We start from the raw sequence: 15,978 nt of genomic DNA on the forward strand, positions 1-15,978 counted from the left end.
CCGGCACTACCTCCCGCAGGGGCCTAGTTGGGGTAAGGAGTGTGGGGCTCAGGGAAGCCCACTGCACTCCAAGGAGCTTGGCTCGGGGGCAGACTCAGCCTGAGCTGGCACACCTGCTCCAGTCCCTCCACCTGCTCACCCCACTCCCCCCAACACACAGGCCAAAAGCTAGGGGATGAGCCTGTGACATGCGAGGATCAGCAAAGCCCCAACCTGAACTTTAGCACCCCCCACCTCCGCCAGTGCCTGTTTCTGGAGAATCCCAGAAGTGTCCCTTAGTGGCACTGCCCACCTCTCGCCCTTGCCCCAAACTGTGACTCCCCAGAGCCTGTGGCCAGCACGCCTCCATGTCAGCCACTCCTTTCCACTCAACACATTACTGAGCCCCTAGGGGTAAATGGGGCAGAAGCTTCTGCCCTCTGAAAACTCCTGCCCTGGCAACAGGAGTCTGCAGGGTCTGCTAAGCCTTTAGGGCTCTCTCAATTTCCCTCTGTTTGCTTGACAAACTCCTGCTAATCCTTTAAAGCCCAGATCAAGTCTAGAAACATCTAAAGGCCAATGAGAAGGGGGCTGGATAAATTTCAGCACGTCCCTCCCAAGGAAAGGAACTACAAGGACATTATATGCTAAGAAGAATTTCTTCAAGATGTGCTGTTGCAAGGGGGAAAATGCCAAGAAGCAGTATGTTGTATGCTAATATTTGTGTTTTAAATGAGTGTAGAGGGGTTAAGAAATAGACTGCATATCCAGAATTTCTCATGAAACTGAACATACACCTACCCTACACCCAGCTACACCACTCCTGGGTATTTATTTACCCAAGGGAGATAAAGTGACACACCTACTCAAAGACTTGTACAAGAATGTTCATCGCTGCCTAGTCATAAAAGCCGAAAAGTGGGAATGGTCCGAGTGGGAATGGATGAGTAAATGAGTGGTAGTTTACCCATACAATCTCCTGCAGTCAAAAAGAAACTACAGGTACACCAGTCATGCATGAATCTCAAAAGCATGGATCTAATTACTGGGAGTGGACTGAGAAACCAGTCCCAAAAGAGTATGTACACAATATAGGATCCCATTTTTACGAATTTCCAGAGCAGATGGAGCTTATCTATGGTGAGAAAAACCAGAACAGTCTTGGCCTTTAGTGTGCCAGAGATTTGGGGAGAAGCACAAGAGAACTTTCCAGGGTGACAGAAACATCCTTGATAGGGTTTGGTTTTCATTAGAATTAATGGAATGGTCCACTTAGGATTAGTGCATTTCACTATGTATAAATTTAACCTTTAAAAAAAAGCTCAAATATTGAACTCTAGGTAATGATATATATATGCTTAAGTATTTAGGGACAAAGTGTACTGATGTCTGCACCCTACTTTGAAATGAATGAAACACTGGGTAAGAATGGGTTAAGGATGGCGGATGCATCTAGGGGATGGTGTATATGGGTAGTCACTGTACAATGCCTGCACCTTTTCTTCTGTTTGAAATTTCTCATAAATGGTGGGAAGCATACTGTGCGTGTGTGTTGGTTGTGTATGCACAGGACATCTCTTCAGGGGTACACCGGTGTAAGGCAGGTTGCTTCAGAAGAGGGGAACATGCTGGCTGAAGGCAGGGGGAGAAGGAGAATTTTCACTGTGGGAACCATGATCTAAATTACCCATTAAAATACGTGTGTGTGTGTGTGTATTTTTTTTTTTTTAACTGAAAGCCCTGATCAGTAAGCTTTCCTGGACTGCCCTTTACCCACATGCACCTTTGGACACACACTTGCTCCCTGCCCGCCCTGGTCTCAGCCTCCACGTTTGGGAAGCAGCCGTTCCGAGTCCCACACGGTAAGTCTTAGGCCGGCCTTGGCCGCGCCCCGCCGGGTAGGACGCCGGGGCGGAGCTTGCTGGGGGCGGGGCGGGGCAGGCGCTGTGCGCGTCTGCCCGCGCGAGGGCGCTGTGGCTTAGCAACCTCGGGGGCCGCGCTGCCGTGGGGAGGCTGCGCAGACCCTAGCGAAGTGGAAAAGCGGAGGACAGGTCTGCCCCAGCTGCCGCTGGCCTCAGAGACCACGCCGCCCACCGGATAGGTCCAGCCGGGCCCCTCACCCCTCCCCGCGCTGCCCTCGGCCACTCGGGCTCCGCGCCAGCCCTTCCTGCCTGCCTGGCCCTCACCCACCCCCCACCCTTCGCTCCAGCTGTCGCCACCTGGGGCGACGGGCCTCACCCCGCGCTCCTGTCACCTCTTCTGGGAAGCCCTCAGGGCCCCTCTCTTAAGACCTAGCTCACGGCTCCTTCCAGTTTGAGGGTGGTGGGGCTGTCTCCCAGGTTGACCCTCCCCGGGGGCCTGGCTCTTTCCCCGAGGGGAGGCCTGGGGGCGGGTCACTTTGGTGGGCGTTCGTAGACAGGCTGCTGGCAGGTCCTGCCGGCTCTTCTCGCGTCACCCGACCAGAGGCGGATGGGGTGAACGAGAGTGCCCACGCGCCAAGAGTGGCAGGGCGTCCCCATCAGGCACAGATACCGCAGAAGAGCAGCGGCCAGGAGCCTGCGGGCCTTGACATTTGTCGCGTGGGCCATGGGGACCTATGAAAGGGTTTTGACTAGGAGCCTGACGAGGTCAGACTGGGTCTTTCAAAGATGGCTGAGTCAGTAGGGAAGGGACTGGCACAAGCCGAGGTGGCTGGTAGCCCTGGTGGCAGAGGCCTGGGCCAGGCAGGGGTCGGAGTGGGAAGGTCACATTAGTTGTCTCCCAGACCACGGGGCCCGCCCTGTGCAGTCAGCCTGAGTCACGCAGGCCCCCTACCGTGGCAGTGGCCACGCTGTACAAGTTCATGCCCCAGCACTCGTTCCTGTGTCCCCCACACCTGTCCTAGGTGCTTCGACCCCTGTGAACAGGTGCTGTGGGCATGTGCCCCAAACCTGCACCGCGCCACCCCTCGGTGACCCCTGTGTCCCGCGCTAGGGTGGGGTGTGAGGGCGCAGTGTGCTTGCGGAAGCACTCGCCAGGCTCGCGGCAGGTGGTACAGTGGGCTTAAGGGGCCCAGCCAGCACCCCTGCCGGCCAGCTGCACCCACATGTCCCTCCAGTGCGGGGTCCTCGCGCCCGCGCCCTCCCCTCGGCTCCCCGCTTTCCCATTAATCACGCAGCACTGACGGCGCCGATCTGCGCGCGGGCAGCGTGACGGTGACGGCGACGGCGGGTGACTGAGCGGGCAATCGGCGGGCGCACATCGGCCCATCTTATCGCGCCAGCCCAGCCGCCGCCCGCCGCGCACTGCCCATTGATCGCGCCGGGCTGGGGCTGGGGGTCAGCGCGGGCTGGGCCGGCCTGACAGCTGCATCCATCGCTGCCCAGACGCGCGCTGACGGCGGCACGGGCCGTGCGGCCCGGCCATTAATCACCGCGCCTGCCGCCGAGTGACGGGGAGGAGCGACAGGGCCAGCAGGGCCGACAGCCAGCCCCCGCGGCCGGTCTACCCCTTCCCACTACCGGCCCTGCTGCGCGGCTTTCCGTGCGTCCTGAGCTGCGCAGTCACCCTGCTCGGGCCTCCCCCTCTTCTCCACCAAGCCTGCTATCCCCGGAATAAGTGGAAGTGGGGAGCGTCCCACACTGGGGACTAGGAAGGTGAACGTCTGTGAGGAGGGGGTGAGGGTGGTGCATAGATGGATATGGATGCTTGAGGAGCAGGTGGGCCAAGGTGGACACTCGGAGTGGACCTGTTTCCCAAAGACCAAAAGGGAGGGCTGGCCTGGCCTGACGATTGCTACTACTTGGCCGGGGAGGAGGAGCAGCCATTTCTCCCTTCCGGGTGCTCCAGCCCTGACTGGGCCTCACTGGGTATGGGGGTCCCAGAGGCCCAGAGAGAGGCAGGCACAATGTTCTCCGAAGCTGAGGTCTCGAAGGAACACAGCCCATGCCTTCCCTGGTTCCCTCCTCTCTGCTCCGAGCTTGCGAGGACTTGACCTGTAGCACTGGGCCTAACACAGAGGGGTCCCCCCATGGGGGATCTCTGAGGGGTGAAGCTGTGGTTTTCTCTCCCAGGACAGACAGGGATTGGGAACTCTACTGGATTTTAGTATCTTGAATGCCTGATGGAGCCACAGGTCACCCCACTGTGTCCTCACACCCATCTATGGGACATGACTGCCCCCATCTTATGGCTGAGGAAACCACAGCTCAAAGACCAGAAGGGGCTAACCTCATCAGAACCAAGGGCAAAACAATCAAACCACCTCTGCCCAGGACCCCTCCACAGCAGGGCTGCTGGGGTAGGTGCAGCTGCCCAGCGCATGGCTGGCCCCAGGAGGGGCTGAGCAATGCTGGGTGACCGGTGGCTACCGCTTTCCTAGCAGATGCTTGCTGGCCTTGGGGATTGAGACGCAGAAGCCAACAAGGAGTGTGACCCCTACTGTCGTGCAGCTGCATTTTATTAGAAAAATGGTTAGGAAAGATTTGTTAACCAAGAAATCACTTTCTGGTGTGACGCCACCATCTGTTTAGTCCTAAAAAACAAAATACCCTATGAACCAATCTAGGGGGTTGCAACCTAAGAGGTGTGGCAGTCAGAAGGCATTTTGACAGAGAAGATGAAGGAGGGGACAAGGCGGCTTTCCAGCGAGGACCAGGGTTGCTACGTTTTGGGAACTCTTCCAGCATCACTGGGGCCACTTAGCACAGGAACCCAGAGCTGGGATTTACATGCAAACACTCCTCCTGGCCTCCAGTTGGCCTGCTGGGAGGTGCCCGGAGCACTTGGGCCCAGAATGGGGAGTAGCAGCCACTTCCTGTGACCAGCCCCCACCCTGACTCACTTTAATATTACAACAATTTTTCACGCTGGAGCTGAAATAGTGCAAAAAATGGGGCTGCTGTAATTGTTGTTAGATTGTGTGTCAGCCTGATAAGATGTAACAAATATTTTCCTCCCCACCAGGGTCTGTTTCCCTCTTGGTAATGGATGGAGAAACTTCTCATAGTCAGCGAGGGATTGGTCGTAAAAACTTCGCCTGGAAGATTAATGTAATAATCACAGGCCTTGCTGGAAAAAATAGGAGGAAAATTAAAATAACCCAACCTTCCTACCTATCCAGAACCATCTCCCTCACTTTGGAGCATAAACAAATGAGGTGGACCATGTGTCCAGGCACCGCCAAAGCCAGGACACCTGAAGAGAAGATGGGGGCTGTGATGACACACACCCCTCCTCTCCAGGCCTGCCTGGACATCAGGGTCCCCGAGCAGTGGGCAAGAACTCTGTCCCAACCTGCGCTCAAGAGGTTTGCTATCACCCTTATTCCATCCTGCTCCTTCCTCCAACTCTGGGAAATACTCGGGGGCTAGAGGAAGAGGTCCAGCCGGGCCAGAGCCTGGCTCCTGTCCTCTGAGGTATGACCTCAGGCAAGTCACCTTCCTCACACCTGGCCCTGTTTGCTTCATCTGCCTGGTCGAGTCAGATGTTGAAGGCCCGCTACCCCACCCAACACCTCAGCACACTGAGGAAGGCAAGGCGGTATAGGGATGAGAAGCAGATACAAACCTGCCTGATTGCAAATTCTGGTCCATCCCTTACTAGCTGGGCAAATGACCCAACAAACTGAGTACCAACTTCCAAGGGCTCCCACAAGCATGTGAGAGGAAAGGCCCTGGTGCACAGCCCTGTGCTGCCTCTTTGGCGTCACTGATCTTTATTCCTCACAGGGCATAAGTTGGGAGGCCAGAAACACAGGCACAACCTCAGAGGACACGGCCACCACGGCAGGCCACAGCGTTCAGCCAACCTCAGGAGACACTGCACCACCCCGCTGGGCCTGGTTTCCTCACTCCCCTTCCCCGCCAAGACGCCCATGCTGGGATCTCCCTCAGGGTCCAGGCCCACGGAAGAAGATCCATTCTGGTGGCAGCGACTAGCCAGGCCTTCTTGGGGCCGGAGCACGGCCTGAGGGCTCTCGAGGCCAGGTCGACTCCCGTGGCATTACTGCAGCCACAGTCGCCTGGCCATGCCTAGGCAACAATCACTACTAAGAGGAGAGCTGTGCCCGCCCCACAAGCACCTCACAGCTAACACGGATTAAACAACGACTGGATCAGATGACCGTCTCCCACATAAGCACAGAGACCCTGCCCGGAACTCAGAAGAGCCTCTATGGAGGAACTGCTCCTGCAGCTAAGCCTAGCTCAGGCAGACAGGGCCAGGGCCTGGCAAAGGGGAAGAAAGGTGTGCTCATCCTGCCAGGCTAGAATGTTCCAGTATGGTATCTGTCAGGCCCTGCCATGTCCCCCTCCTCTCAAGGGGACGAAAGCTCCATTCAGTGGACCAACAAGGAGATGTATTCCCAGTGACGGGGCATGTCAAGGGACACAGCAGCCAACTGAAAAAGCTCTTTTTAACAATCAAAGCCAGATCAATCTGAGTAACAAATAATATAGTATTACTGAATTATAACTCAAAGCATGTAAGAAACAGCCATGAGTCCATTCTGATGTAAGTGACTGAATAAATAAGCAAATAGGGAGAACAGTCTGTGCAGAAAAATTCCAAATAGCTTAGGTAGCTACTCCGCCCTCAAGGAGGTGAATCACAACTCCCCATCCCTTAACTGTGGGCTGCACCCTCTCCTTCCAAAGACTGTGAAGAGGGGGAAGAGAGAAACCCAGCAAGCATGACCTCAAGACAGGTGATCAAGGTCAACACCAATAGTGATATGTCAAGTTGACAGCAGGCACCCTGACAGGATGTGATGGTACCACTTACCTCTGGGGTCTTCCTCCCAATAACCTACAATCCCAGTTTAATCACGAGAAAAACATCAAACAAAACCTACTAAGGAATATTTAATGGAAGACTTGACCAGCACTCCTCAAAACTGTCAAGTGCATCAAAAACAAGGGACATTTAAGAAACTGTGATAGCCAACGGGAGCCTAAGGAGAGAGGATAAGTAAACATCATGTGGTGTCCTGGACAGGCTCTTGGGACAGAAAAGGGACATCAGACAACTGAGGATATGGAATAAACATAATAAGGCCAAGATACAGGTTCATTGCATGGGACAGATGTACCACACCACTGTAAGTTACAACAGGGGAAATGGCATGACAAATATAGGCACAATCTCTATGATCCACCTTCACAACTTTTCTGTAGATCTAAAACTCTTCTAAAATAAAAAGTTCATAGTGTGTGGGGGCATGGGGAGGGCTGTGCAACACAGAGAAGACAAGTAGTGATTTTACAGCATCTTACTACACTGATGGACAGTGACTGTGAAGGGGTATGTTGGGGGGACTTGGTGAAGGGGGGAGCCTGGTAAACATAATGTCCTTCATGTAATTGTAGATTAATGATACCAAAATAAATAAATAAATAAATAAACAAACAAATAAATAAATAAATAAAAATAAAATAAAATAAAAAGTTCTTTTTTAAAAAAATTTAATAAAGAGAAAGAGAGGTATCATCAAAATAGCCTATCAGGATTTATTAGAAAACATGCCAGGTGAGGCAGGGTTCTCTCAAAGCAACCCTGGAGAAATTATAATTTAAAAAGAAATACTTTCCACACTGAACTGCCAGTGCTGCTGATGACCACTGAGCAGGACAGGGCCAAAGCCCAGGGGGGCCTCCCACCCGCAGGCCCGGGGCCAGGCAGCCCAGCAACTCTCCTTGCAGGACACCTAAGTCGTCTCACTTCATGTACTTATCCTGCTGGTCAGCCAGGATCTTGGCAGAGGACTTGGCATCGTAGAAGAGCTCACTGATCTCCTCCACGTGCTCCTTCTCGATGCCGTCCTTCCCGTTGATCTTGGCCAGCAAGCTGGCCGGTGTCAGCAGCTGCACGGAGTACCTGGAGTGGGTGGAGCCGGGGCAGGAGTGAGCTGGGGCTGTGGATGGGAGCCCACCCAACCCCAGAGCACCAGGGGCTGCCCAATGCTGGGCTTGCGCTGGCCCTTGGAGAAGAGGAGGTATCTGTCAGGTCCTGCCGTTTCTAGAGATAAGGAGAGAGAGCCATAACTTCTCAGAGAACTGCAATCACAACCCATTGGCATGGCCAAACGTCACCAGCGTGACACATGTTCTATCTCCAAAGCCTCTGTCACAGTCTCAAAGGTCTCCAACAGGAGGTAACTCCACTGCCACTTGAAAGGGACCAAAACATAGTCATATGCAGGTGCCTGGCAAGTAATGCCAAGGTCCAGATCAGGACACTGACCACAGCAGGAAAATGAACAGCCAGCCACCTAAAAGCACACACCCCAACCTAAGGCAGGAAAATCCAGGGGTGTTTTAGAGCAACCCCCTCCCCAACCGCCGACCGAAACAGCTGGCAAAGCCGCTTCAGCCTTAGGCGGGACGAACTGGCTCCGAACACAGGGACACAGGAAAATGGGGACAGGCTGAGGACTGTGATGTCACAGTTTCAGAGACAGGCCACTGATGGGACACCCTCCCCAGTCAACCGGCTTGCAGCCACTGGTGAAAACCATCGACCTCCACACTCACCCCTCCCACCACCTGCACCCACCCTCCCCCAGCCACCACACACCTAGAGGGCACAGCGGAAAGAGCTCCCGGGCCTGGTTCTGTCCTGTCCACCCTCTCTACTGAGGGGACTGGCTGAGCCAGCCCTCTACCAAGGAGAGCATATGCTACAGGACAAGGGGGCGTAGCCTGTTACTCCAGTTTTTTAAGCACCACCATCTAAACAATCTGCACTCTGAATTACAGAGCCCTGGGACAAGAGCCATCGTATCAGGGCCAGCAGAAATTGTATCACTGGGCCCTGGGCCTAGTGAGGGGGACCTGCCTTTACATCCCAGAATGGACCCATCAAGGCCCCCATGCCTGCTGGGAAGGCACCCGTGCGGCAGGAGCAGCTCCAGGTAGAGGCAGGGGCAGGGATGGCTGGCTCACCTCAGAGTGGTCTTGGTACCAATCTCCCCCAGGTGGTTGAGCGCCTCCTCACTGATGTTGATTCCCTCCGTCTGGGCTCGGATTTTAATGATCTTTTGGAGGCAAAGAACCATGGTAACAGTGAACGACCTCAAGCATCCCATTTACAAAGTGCTTTAAAGACAACCTTAGTTGGGTGTCTCTCGACCCACCTTGGAAGAGCAGCAAAAGCCCAGACCTGGGCCAGTAGGGCAGAGAGTGGACTCCTGCCCAACTGCTGGCCTCGCACACCTCTAGGCTGCCAGCCATGCCACACTCTGCCTGAGAGGCCTTAGAGCCGGGGTGCCATACTCATCCTGACTGAAGGCGACCAGGACTCCTGGAGGGGTGTGCCGGGGAGCTCCAGCTCTGGCCTTACAGCCCTTCCACCTCTGTCCCCAGGCCCCAAGCACCATGGCCTCTCCGAAGCCTCCCTCGGGGGCTCTGACCTTCTCTCCAGTGTGCGCACCTCTAAGCACTCAGGCAAGAGACATTTTTTATTTGCTCGACAAATATGATGGTTAAATAAATCAAAAAAGTTACTTCTAAAGATCTGCCAGCCCTCATAACATGACTGGGAGATATCTGATCTAGCAAGAGGAAGACGCGTGTTGCAGTGTGAAGATCCTGGTACGGCTGGAGGGGAAGCAGGCTGGCGGGGACGCTGGGACACCGGTGGCATGCGACCTGCCAGCGCACCAGCACTGAGTGATAAGGGCCAGCCAGGATAATGATGTTGTGTGTTGTGGAGCTGAGATAACTCGAGGACTTCAAGCCTCATATAATACAGGAATTTTTCACTTTGGCAGCTTCGTAAACAAGATATCAAGAAGCCCTTGCTTAAATTAAAGCCATAAAAACACACCCAGGGTAGAACACAGGGAGTGGGAAAGACTGTGCCCTCAACCTTACGAGGGGAAGAGGGTCCAGGGGCACTTAAAAGGACACTTCAAAGTGACCTTTCAGCTTGTGGACAGGCTGCAGGGGTAGGTGGCTGAGTGCCTGGTGACTCTGGGGAGGGCACCCACCATGGCAGCTGCTGTGACAGGAAAGGTCCTGCGCAGTGGGAAAGCCAGCTCCAGCAGAAGCAAGCGGGGCTGACATGGATGGGCCCACAGGCGGGGAGGCGGCTCCTCCACTGTGGGCAACCAGTTGCCGCCAGGGCTGAGGGCCGGGTACTGGCAGGAAAGGGTCTCATTTTGACCAGAGAGGCTCAGAACTTAGATTTCTGTATGGAAGGTCCTGACTTCTGAATGTTGGCAACTTGCTCAAATATTTCACAAACACTGCCTTGGCCACATAAAACTTATCTGTTCAGCCAGTGGGCTGCCAGGGTGTGACCTCTTGTCAAGATTCTTAACTTGTGCCTAATGGGTTCCACTGTCTGGGGTCCAAAGCTAAATGCAGCTGAGCAGAGAGGTTACTGGATGGGTGCAAGGATGGCAGGCAAAGGAGAGGGAAGAGAGACGCTGCTCCCAGCTCCAACCACAGGACCCCCCTGTGACCAGGACCGGCAGAGCCAGACAGGTCTGTGCTCCAGTACAAGAAGGGTTTCTCACTGACAGCTGGGGTCTGCATCCAGGTGCTGCCAAGAAAAATGTTCCCTGGGGGGTCTTGGGAAACTCTAAGGAGATACAAATACTTAATCCTGGAGCCTGGTCAAGGGGAGAGCTTCAACCCCAATCAGCTGCCTTCTGGGAGCTGTGCTGAATAGAAGTTGGGCTTCATGAATGTCAGGGCCACCCTACTCTCTCTGTAGAGCAGGTCAGAGCAACTAAGAGCTCCTGTTTCAGCCTGCTCAGAAATGGACAGTTCATAAATTAGATCTTTAATCATTTAATAACCTGCAAGGATAGTTTATGAGGGTGTCGGCACTGATGGCAGAGCACACAACTTACAATGACTTTGCTTTTTTAAAAGCCTAACAGGCTCTGGTGAACATGCTCAGGTTATCCCTTGAAACTGTAAGAACAAAGCAAACCATGTCATGCAAGGTGGTCTGACCTCTGCTAACCCACGAGGTGGCCTGAGGGGAGGCCTTCCCGGCTGCGCCGGCCTGGAATCAGGGCTCTGGAGGTGCAGAGCGGAACACTCCACTGGACCTTGGACTGTGTGCTCCCAGGCTGAGTGGAGGCTGCAAAGGCGAAGTGGCTTGGAGTGAGGCCTGCCCTCTGCAGCTCATTCTCTGACGCCAGGACCCTTGCTGCAGCTGGGCCTCTAACCCTGGTCACTGAGAGCTGCTGCAAGGACCCAGCAGGTGTCTGTGAAGGCCCTGCAAGCTGTCAGTAACGGTAATAATGATGCTGCTGCTGCTGCTGCTGCTGCAGTAGGAGGCATGCCAGCCGCACGCCTTCCCTGAGTCACTGTCACCGTCTCACTCAGTCCTTACAACAACCTTGACAGGAGAGAGCAGCTTTGCTGGCGAACGAAGAAGGCCATGGCTCACTGGGGGGCACCTACTTGCTCAAGTCCCTGAGCCATGAAGGACTCCCAGTGGACAAGGCCGCCTCTCCCAGCAGGACGTGGGCGGCTCCAGTCCCAAAGTAAGGATAGGGAAGGGCCCAGCTCTCCTGTGCTTTTGCTTCTGCTTCTGTTTAGTGAGTGCCTTGGCTTCAACCTAACATCCATCCAAGATCAAGAGACCATTATCTGGTGACAAGGCCCCCAGCCACGGACACTATCTCCTCAATAATACACACAGTTGCTGCTATGAACCATACTGCTTCAATGCCAGGTATGGAGGGACATCTCCGGCTCCATGCATCACCATGGCACTTCTGGATGCTGGTCAACAAGACATGCCAGCAGGGCCAGGCAGGACAGGCCACAGGGGAGCAGAGGGACTCCTGGGGAGAGTCCAGGGGAGGCCCCAGGGCTCCAAAGAGAAAGGTCCTGCTGACAAACTGCCACAACCCATGGAATATTTCTAGCAGGTGGAAGGCTGGTGGCACAGTAATTAAAAACATGGTCGAGCAGCTAAGTGGTGGGATGGTGGCGGGAGCCAGGCCCACACGGCGGACACCTTTCTGCAGCACATCACTGGGAGCAAACTAGGGGGGTGGAGAGGGGCTCACCTGTTTCATTTCCTGCGGAGTATACAGCATGGTCCGGATGATCATCACTCGGTCCAGAAGGTCGAGAGGGATGCCGTGAGGAGAGGTGATGTCCTCAGTGCCCCTGCAAGGGCCAGAATTACCACATCACCCAGGCCTCCCTGAGACCAGAAATGGGACATTGGAAACATGGCAGAGGCACGCACAATGACAAAGCAGCTAGTTCACGTCCTGCGAGGCAAAGCCAGGACCACAAAGTAACATTTATGTGGCATCAGAAACAACGTCATTATTTTAGCAAATAATGTGTTTATCACAGGAAATTTGGGAGGAGCAAAAAAGGGCACCTAAAATCCCACTTTAAGATATCCATATAGGTATTCTCCAAATGTTCATATATGCATTCTTATAAATTATACCCAGTATGTAGATTTTTTTCTTTTGCCCACCTTGCTTCAGTTTTAATAACCCATCAAGTAATTTCACTTAACCCAAATCGCTGGGCATTAGGGTAGTTTCCAATTATTGCTATTATTAATGATGTTTTGATATACAATTTTGTGCATACGGCCATGAACATTTTCTCAGCAACTTTTAGTGTCTGACACAACCCTTATTACCTGTGTGAGTAAAGAATGAATGAATGAATATCCTAACTACACATGGATCTGATCTCAGTGCACCACAGCTGGCACCAGATATTCTAGTTCTTCAATACTTTGGTGCTTTAATGGTCTAAAAACAGAAAGGGTACAGCCTGTTTGAATCTGTACTTCCTTGATCTCTAATGAATCATTTGAGTGCTTTCCCTTATATTCCCTTATGTATATATATTTCCCTTATATATATATATATATATATATATATATATATATATAATATTTATTTCTTTTTGTGAACTGCCCAGCCATGTCCTTTGCCTATTTTTCTCTTGAGGCCTTAACCAAGTCATAAGAAGAACAGTCTGGAGGGGTCGGCACCTGACAGGACACATGCTGGGCAGGCCTGGTGGCAGTGGGACTGGGCCTCAGCCACAGTGTGGAAGCCCAGTGTGCTGTGGGAGCTTTCGGCATTCCTAAACTTACGCCAGACTGCAGTCTGGTCATAACTCACCAATACCACAGAGAACAAGTACAGGTCATCTGGACCTAACTGTTCATATAAGAATATTCTATTTCAAATATAAGTAAGCATGCTAGAAAATAACTTCATTTAAAAAAATCTGTCTATTGAAATTCTATCCAATCAGTTGAAGTATAAATGACTGTTTATTCACTACAATTGTGAGAATAAACTGTTGTGCTGACACCGGCTATAGCAGGATGAACCTTGAAAACATGCTGAGAGAAAGAAGCCAGTCACAAAAGGACAGATACTGTAAGGTTCCACGTACAGGAAATACCTAGAAAAGGCAAATTCATAGAGACAGAGTAGATTACAGGTTAGCAGGGGCTGAGGGAAGGGGAAAATGGGACGTATTGCTTAATGGGAACACAGTTTGTTTTGGGTGATGGGAAAGGTCTGGAGATGGATGGTAGGATGATCTAACAGAATCATAAATATAACTAATGCCAGTGAACTGGACACTTATAAAAAATTGAAATGGGAAATTCTATGTTATAAACATTTTACCACAATAAAAGCAATTTAAAAAAAGGCAACACTAATGAATAAGTGTTAAATCTAGTATACAAAAATTAGATACAAATACTAAGATAACATTCAAGAAAAATCTTTTCCATCAACAAATAATAAGTAAGGTTTCTAAAGATTAAATTCTATCACGATTCAAATCCCAGTGTTTGGTATGCCTGCAATCTTCACATTAACCCAAGTAACCTTTAAACACTACATTTAATTTTTAGTTATTTAATTTTTTTTAGGCCATAAATTTGTTTTTTTTAAGTCCTACCTGAGAACTCTATTGGGAATTCTTGGGAAATCTTTTAAGAAGATCTCAATTTTGCCATATTAAAATATCCCAAAGTCTGTAACACTCGGGATAAAGTGTCTTCAATTCAGACATAATAACAAATACAAAAAGTCTAAAGAAAAAAGTTTCTAGAAAAACGAGCACTCCACAAAATACAAAAGAACAGAATTTATAAGAATGTATTAAGTAAATTTCTTATAGTTTTGAGTCCATAAAACTAAAAATATTTTTAAGTCTGCTTAAAGACTGCTAAGCATTTTTCAGGAATTAGAGACCAAACATTTTTTAAATTTGTCCAGGCTTTGGCTCTTAGGGACAAAGTTTCTTTTAGAAAACATATTAGTGAAAAACAGTTTCTGGAATTCTATTCTGCTAGGTACCAAAGAGTCTGTGACATTGCTCAGTGGGCAGGAACAGGAGCCCCTCTTCACCAGTGCCCCTGCGCAGGGTAGGAACCCCAGGACAGGCTCTCAGTGAGGAGCAATCACTGTTTGACAAGGTGGCATACAGCCATATTAGATACAAAATTGCTAACAATAAACTGTAATAATAATTACATTTGGACTAACCCTGCAGAATTATTCTTATATCCAGAAGTTCATTTCTGGTTTTGGCCTCAGCCTAATACTGGTTTCACCATTATGCCACTCAACAATTGTTCCAACTGTGTTAATAGTGTGCCTCTTCCAGATGTACAGTTTGGGGTCATGAGGCCAAAATTCTCCTTTGAATCCAATACAGTATATCTGCAGGAAGGAGGTTAATGGTGCTTCTAGAAATTTATCCTACAGATACACCTCCACACATGCAAACTGGCCGACTCCTTTGTGAATCCTTTCCTCTGTAACACTTCGACATTTTGAACCAAATAATTTTCTTGTACAGGGCTGGTCTGTGCATGAGAGGGTGGTGAGAAGCATCCCTAGTCTCTATCCACTAGATGCCAGCAGCAATCCCAGGTCGTGACAAGTGAAAATGTCCCTGGCTATGAGTCACTGCCTGACCACTCCTTCATAGAACTCTGCCAACTGCAGGAACACAGCACAGAGCTTTTCCGATAACAGAAAGTGAGTAAAGAACATCTCTCCCAGTAACATGAAGGGCCATCCCGGAAGTTCCCTAGAGCCTGGCTTAGTGGCCACAGGATGAGAGCTAAGAAGAAAACCATTTGATTTTTGATGAGGCTGCTAAGACAATTCAATGCAGAAAGAACAGTCTTTTGAGCAAATGGTCCTGGAACAATTGGATATCGCATGCAAAAGACTGAAGATACACAAAAATTAAATCATCATAAACCTAAATGTAAGAGCTAAAACCATAAAACTCTTAGAAGAAATCATAGGTATAAATCTTTGTGACCTTAGATTAGGCAATGATTCCTTAACCATGAGACCAAAAACACAGACAACAAAAGAAAAGAGAGATAAATTGAACTTCAAAATTTAAAACTTGTGCTTCAGAAGACACTATCAAGAAACTGAAAACACAACCTACCGAATGGGAGGGCACACTTACAAATCACATATCTGGCAAGGGCCTAGGGTCCAGAATACAGGAAGAACTCTTCCAACTCAACAAAAGAAGACAGATAAGCCAAATAAAAAAATGGGCAAAGGATCACACAGACAATCCTCCCAGGAAGACATCCACATGGCCAATGAACCCCTGAAGAGCTGCTCACCATCACTAGCCACTGGGGACACACAAACTGAAGCTGCAGGGAGATACCACTTCACATCCACTACAATGGCTTCAAGCAAAAGACAGTAACAAGCATTGTGGAGGGTGTAGAGAATCGGAACCCTTTACACTGCTGCTGAGGATGCTGCAAGCCACTGTGGAAAACTGCCGTTCCTTGAAAGGTTAAAGACTTAATATTTAACCCAACAATTCCACTCCTAGGCATATACCTGAGAAAAATAAAACCTTATGTCTGCATAAAAAGTTGTACACAAATGTTCATAGCAGCATTATTCATGACAGACAAAAGGTAAAAACAACCCAACAACCCAATGTTCATGAACTGATGAATGGATTAATGTGCTATTAAAGCATCCATATTTTGAAATACTAT

At 50.7% G+C, this 15,978-nt stretch overlaps 1 protein-coding gene across 1 annotated transcript in view; it reads right to left on the reverse strand.

The window, feature by feature from the left end:
- Positions 1-7,452: 7,452 nt before the first annotated feature.
- The window catches only part of RUVBL1 (RuvB like AAA ATPase 1), a 37,443-nt gene continuing 28,917 nt past the window's right edge, over positions 7,453-15,978 (reverse strand). Inside the window, exons 9-11 of the mRNA XM_036911552.2 lie at positions 11,993-12,095; positions 8,901-8,992; positions 7,453-7,833 (exon numbers count right to left, since the gene is read on the reverse strand). Of these exons, the coding sequence (XP_036767447.1) occupies positions 7,674-7,833; positions 8,901-8,992; positions 11,993-12,095 (355 nt within the window). The 3' untranslated portion in view covers positions 7,453-7,673. The remainder of the gene's footprint in view (positions 7,834-8,900; positions 8,993-11,992; positions 12,096-15,978) is intronic.

This window comes from Manis pentadactyla, chromosome 1 (genome assembly GCF_030020395.1).
Source record: "Manis pentadactyla isolate mManPen7 chromosome 1, mManPen7.hap1, whole genome shotgun sequence".
Taxonomy (NCBI): Eukaryota; Metazoa; Chordata; class Mammalia; order Pholidota; family Manidae; genus Manis; species Manis pentadactyla.